Source organism: Microtus pennsylvanicus, chromosome 1 (genome assembly GCF_037038515.1).
Source record: "Microtus pennsylvanicus isolate mMicPen1 chromosome 1, mMicPen1.hap1, whole genome shotgun sequence".
NCBI classification, from domain to species: domain Eukaryota; kingdom Metazoa; phylum Chordata; class Mammalia; order Rodentia; family Cricetidae; genus Microtus; species Microtus pennsylvanicus.
In genome coordinates this window covers 26,837,220-26,843,378 of record NC_134579.1, presented here as the reverse complement: position 1 = coordinate 26,843,378, position 6,159 = coordinate 26,837,220, and the positions used below count along the sequence as shown (strand labels likewise).

At 37.1% G+C, this 6,159-nt stretch overlaps 1 protein-coding gene across 1 annotated transcript; it reads left to right on the top strand.

Moving 5' to 3' along the window:
* Positions 1–782: 782 nt before the first annotated feature.
* Positions 783–1,457, top strand: Cldn17 (claudin 17). Its single transcript, XM_075953823.1, has one exon. It carries the CDS (start codon positions 783–785, stop codon positions 1,455–1,457), a length of 675 nt encoding a protein of 224 aa, XP_075809938.1.
* Positions 1,458–6,159: the final 4,702 nt, after the last annotated feature.

Below are 6,159 nucleotides of genomic sequence, written 5' to 3'. Positions count from 1 at the left end.
ATGTTTCGGCAGGGGGAGAGGCGCCACTTAGCAGCTAATAGAATAATTGCTGGTATGTTCAAACAATTATAGCACTAATCCTCTCTGTCCCTCCTTCCAGGATCGAAAGAGTAACTGTGAGATTTGAATTTCAGGCTGAGGGTGATTCGAAGCATCCCGAGTCTTAGGAGAAATCCTGATGTCATATAATGAAACCTTTCTCTCTCTCCAGAAGTCATAGTTATTGATCAATATTTGGAAAAGAGGCTTTGCACAAGAAGAAGCTAGCGGCCAAAGTCCGAAATGATCTATATTTTCTCTCTAAAAAATTGACAGGGTTTTGGTATCTTCCAGTTCTGATTTAACCACATGTATTTAGACTTTCATACAAGACTGCTTTTTACTTGAATGTTTTTAGCTCTGTAATTAGCAATGCACAATGGAAGCTTTGGTGCTTAATTACAGTGTTGCTAAGACAATAATAACATGAGAAATGCTAAAGTTGAGGGCAGTATTTCTCGACACACCTCTGGCTATGTTCTTATTGGCTGGGAAAGAATTATATATGCTTAGTGAATAAACCAAACAAAAATGAAGGTGTGTGTGGGGGAACAGCACACATGAATTACAAGTACTTCAGGTTAAGCCGACTCCCAGTCACCGCTGCTGCCTAGGACTAACACATCATGGGAAGCAGGAGTGGGGAAGACCACACACTCCTTTAGACTAGAAGAGTCTTTCATCTTCAGCATCCTGAGCATCTTATATCCTTCTAGGCTGGACCAGTCTGCAAAGAAGAAACAATGGCTTTCTATCCCCTTCAGATTGCTGGACTGGTTCTTGGGTTCTTCGGCATGGTTGGCACCGTGGGCACAACACTTTTGCCTCAATGGAGAGTATCAGCTTTCATTGGCAGCAACATTATTATCTTTGAGAGGATCTGGGAAGGGCTTTGGATGAACTGCATCCAGCAAGCTAGAGTCACACTGCAGTGCAAATTCTATAACTCCATTCTGGCTCTCCCACCAGTCCTGGAAGCAGCGCGTGCACTCATGTGTGTGGCTATAGCTCTTTCCTTGGTTGCTCTCATTATCGGCATCTGCGGCATGAAACAGATCCAGTGTACCGGCTCCAGTGAGAGGGTCAAAGCATACTTACTGGGAACCTCCGGAGTCCTCTTCATTCTTACTGGGATCTTCGTTCTGATTCCAGTGTCCTGGACCGCCAATATCATCATCAGGGATTTCTACGATCCAACTATCCACGCAGGTCAGAAACGAGAGCTTGGAGGTGCACTCTTCCTTGGCTGGGCGACCACTGCTGTCCTCTTCATTGGAGGGGGGCTGCTCTGTGGATATTGCTGCTGCAACAGAAAGAAACAGTGGCGCAGATATCCAGCCCCACCATATCGTGTGCCACAGAAAGACAACCAAAGGAATGTGACAGTGCCTAGGAAAACCTCTACCAGCTATGTCTAGGGTTTGCTTTGCACATCAGCCGATGGCTTATGCTCCTGTGTTTTATAGTCTTCCTAGAAACTGTGAGTACATCGGGCAAGAGAACTACCTTTATAGAAGGTTTAAACTGAAATGAAACTTTTGGTGTTTTTACCCGAGGCAGGAGTATAAATGACTTATTTGGACATTCTGATACCCTATGTATTACTGTGCCCACTCTCGTTGGATTCAATATTTATTCCAGTTTATATAGTCAAATATCAATAGTATTTTCAAATACAGACATGTGATGATGGTGTATAGTCAATGGAGAGTATTAGTTTTCATTGGCAGCAACAAAGAGGATCTGGGAAGAGATTTAGATGAACTGCATCTAGCAAGTTAAGGTCATGTTGTATTTCGAATTCTATGACTCCATTTTGTCTCTCCCACCAGACCTGGGAGCAGCACTTGCACTCATTCCGCTTGGCATGAAAACTGAAAGTGTAGCTGACATTCTATATCAATGAAACACACACACACACATATTTTCAAAGATAACCTGTTATTACCACTTTAAATGTTTTATTACATACACAGTACTAAAAATTCCAAAAAAAAATTTAAGGATAAAGGAGTTCTGATTTCTCTATGCAAGATGATTTTCAAAGTCTCCAATGTAGGTTAACCTTTCTTGGACCTATCATTAGGAGAAAAACAATACATAGATGAAAACAGGGTACTCTCAAGGTTTATGCTTTGTATGTTCAAGCAAATAAGAACCATCTATCTGTATTAGGCACAGAAATAAGTTAAGACAAACAAAATTCTTGTTGCATGGATTTACATCATGATTACAAAAGTTAGGTTCAGGCACTGAAGAAATAGCTTCAGTTCCTTGTCCTATTTTGTCAATGCACAGGTCTAAACGTGCAAAGAGAAACAAAGAGCCAAGGTAGTTATTCAGACAATAAGTCAGCCAGCCTGAAATGACAATAAGTCAGGCTGAAATGAATCCTACCTTTCTATTCTCTAATAAACAAATAGTGGTCCAATGCATTTTGTTTTGCCTGATACATATATGTTATTTTCTTAGTTTTTTTGTTTCCTGTGTGTACCTAACAATATCAAGATAAAAAATAGTATGGGGCTTCAGAGGTGAATATGGGTATAAAATGTTTGTGAGGAAAAATCTACTCTTGAAGGTGGCTTTACTAATAGTTTTGCTACGCTGTGAGTCAATGTTCATATATTCAATATTAAACCTTAAACAGTATATTTATTTTATGATAAAATATTTAATATTCAGTGTGTTATTTCACAAAAAGTTTTAATTTTCTCACCAAATATTTCTTGTGTGCTTATATTTATCATAATATAATAAACTAATAAAATAGGTATGTATTCAAATGATATTGATTTATTTAGCTACAAGATTAGTTGGAGAATGCATATTAATCTTCAAGAGTCAATCATTTACTGAATCATTAATTTAACAATAACCTAAAACTAGATACTGTGTGAAATCCTTACTCTAGTCTACAAACAAACCTAGTTTTCAATAATTCAAACACCTTAACAAAGCAAAATTGTATTTAAAATATTAGGGATGTTAAATATGATATGGAACATACTTGTAAACATTTTTAAAAAGCAATAAAAATTTAAAAATTAGTCAGCACTTCAGTGATATGTTCTGATTATTTGATTTTAGCTGTAGAAACCTAATATGGTTGTATTGAGAAGGAGTCATTTATCTTATGCAGTTGAATAGGCAAGCCATCAAGACAGTGAAGACACATGCTTAAAGGTTGTCGGGCAACCATTTGCCTTACCTTTTGATTCACTTAAAAATAATTATCTTTACAAGAATGGGTCTTGACTCTAAATAAAGTATGTCTTTTGTGTGACTAGTGGATGGAACAGAACAAGGTATAATTCTGGGCGGAGTCACAGGATTACACCAGTTACCAAATATAATGCAAGAACTCACCAACAGTGTGTTGCCTGCGTTCCCACTAAGAAAGGTGTACTTGATAAGTTTTATATCCTACAGGGGGCTGCAATATTTTCTCTAATACTACAAAATGAATTTACTAATTTCCAACAAATTTCGAGACACATTATGAATGCAAATCTTCTATCACAAACAAATCCAATTGATACAAGAACTATGTTTCTATTTTCTAAGATTTGACTGAAATTCAACTCTGTGGGAACTTTCTCATGCATTACCCAGTTCATGCAATTGTTGACAGGATTTGTGATATTGTTAATATGCGAAACTCAATAACTCTATATTATTACTATGTCTGGCCTCAATAAATACTTGAGGATTGATTCAAAAAATGCACGGACTGTACAACAGTTATGGGTTTTAACCAAAATGGGTTCATTCCGGATACAGGGATGAGATAAAGCAAAAGAACTCATGAAATGTTAAGACAGTTATTATTTTCAGCCTGAACATATGAATTCTGAAGTGACTCTGAGTAAAGAGTAGCATGATTCAGTGCAGCCAATATTTTCTCAAACTTAAATCATGGTGTTATTCCCTGAGATGAAGGTAAAACAAAAGGGCAGAGTTAAGAGCCACTAAATACCATTCTCTCTAGAGCATGCGTATGTAGGAAATATCTCAATACTTGAGGACAAGAATTAGGAAAATTACAAGCTCTTAGGTAGGTTTAAACACCCAAGGACAGAGAGAGTTATGTCCTGATTTACATGTTAGGGGGTTGTGGATGGATTTCCAACAATCCCTGTAGGATACTGGGAGACAAGAAGAGATAAAAGGCATCTGCATGATGTGTTTAGTCTGACAAACAGATAAACGAAATCTTGCCTAGTTTTCCGTAACTAAAACATCATGAGAGAATACCCTCATACACACACACACACACACACACACACACACACACACACACACACTCACTCACTCAAAAGAGCAACAGTCTTCTCTGATTCAGAACTTTACCTGTCGGAATGGAGGGAGTCAGATACATAGCATAGGCACACAGCCATATTCTCAAAGCAGTTCCTTGTCTCTTTGTCTTTCCAACAAGATCAGTCTCTTGATCTTTGTCACATGGAGATTGCTGTCAAACAGATGGTGGCACCATCATTCTTGGTTCAGGGACATCGTGTGCAACAAATTGCCAAGCATGGGATGGGTTGGATGGAGGAAAAGGCAAGGGAAAATGATTTAAGTTTATTAAAAATTTTAAAAATAAAGATTACAGTTTTAAAAAATGTAAATATTAAATTAATATAAATGCTTGCTCTTCTGTATACTATTTTCCATTGGTGAATTTCTAAATAATACCAGCTGTAAAAATTGCTGCTTAAATGGAAAAAAAAATGTTGTTCAGTTTTCTCCATGACCCAAGTTAAATATTCACATAGGTAAGTAGTATGCAATGTGTGACTGAACTGTCTTTCCTATCAATTTTCATGCTGAAGTGCTAACGTCCAGCCTTTCAGGATGACTGCATCTGGAGGCAGAGTCATCATAGGGTAATTGAACTCATTAGTAAAAATGCTTATCTAATGTGACCAGTGTTCGTATAAGAAGAGAAAATGTGGGTTCAGTTTGGTACAGAAGACAGAAAATAGCTTTGGACAAGATGAATGAGAGATTGGGACCCAAGTCCTCCTTCAATTACCAAAACTCTATAAAGTTAGATTTCTGGTTTTTAAGTCACCGAGCTTGTGATATGCCATTATTATCAAACTTAGATAGAAAGATAAATAAGTAGTAGCAAAATAGTTGGATAAATGACATGTAGATAATGTAATGACAGGTAAGTGCTCAGATAAGTAAATGACTGGATATATTGAAAAAAAAAGCAATTGGTAGATGGTGTAGTAATGGATTGCAGATGATTAGATGGGCAGAAAGGCAAACAGGAAAATGACAGATAAGCAGACTAGATTGTAGATTGGTAGGTAGGTTGACAGATTATAGATGATTGAAATGATAGGTGAATGATAAATAATTAAGAGGGAAAATGATAGAAGATAGCTGATAGAAGGTAGGTGTGGAAGATGCATAGATAGATAGATAGAATAAATTATGGAGAGATGTGTGTTACTTATGTTGTATGTTCCTACAATATGTAGACCTTTTTCTTTGTTTTATTGAAAGTTCATACAATATATTCTGATCATGGTTTCCTCTCCCCCCAACATTTCCTCCCAGATATTTCCTACCTTCTAGACATCCAACTCTACTAGTTCCTTTCCACCCTTTTAGATAGCAAGCAGGCAAATTAGAACAATAAAAAAGAGCATATTTTTCAAAAGATAATCACAAGAAATATGCATACCCAGAGATACAGGCACACAAATGCTGTGGGAACTCATTCAGCCAATAGCCTTTAAGATACCAGCCTACCTGGGCATAGTCTCTTATATTATAAATGCAATCATAAACCTTTCTTTATCTCTCTCTCTCTCTCTCTCTCTCTCTCTCTCTCTCTCTCTCTCTCTCTCTCTGGATTTGCTTCCTCCTATTCCCTGTTCATACAGATGACTGTGATCTGTGAGTCTACCCCTAAGTAAAGAACCCTTTATTATATTCAATTCTGAGCTAGTGTGGGACTACTTTATAGCATCCATCTTCACACACACACACACACACACACACAAATCATAAAAACAGAAAATCTAAAACTGCAAGATAAAAGCAGAAGACAAGTATGTTTTTTTTAATGTCCAAACAAAAAAAGTACTTTGTTTTGCA

Bases quoted from the DNA above. Each gene is read 5' to 3' on its own strand.
- Cldn17 (XM_075953823.1), top strand. From the start codon at position 783: ATGGCTTTCTATCCCCTTCAGATTGCTGGACTGGTTCTTGGGTTCTTC.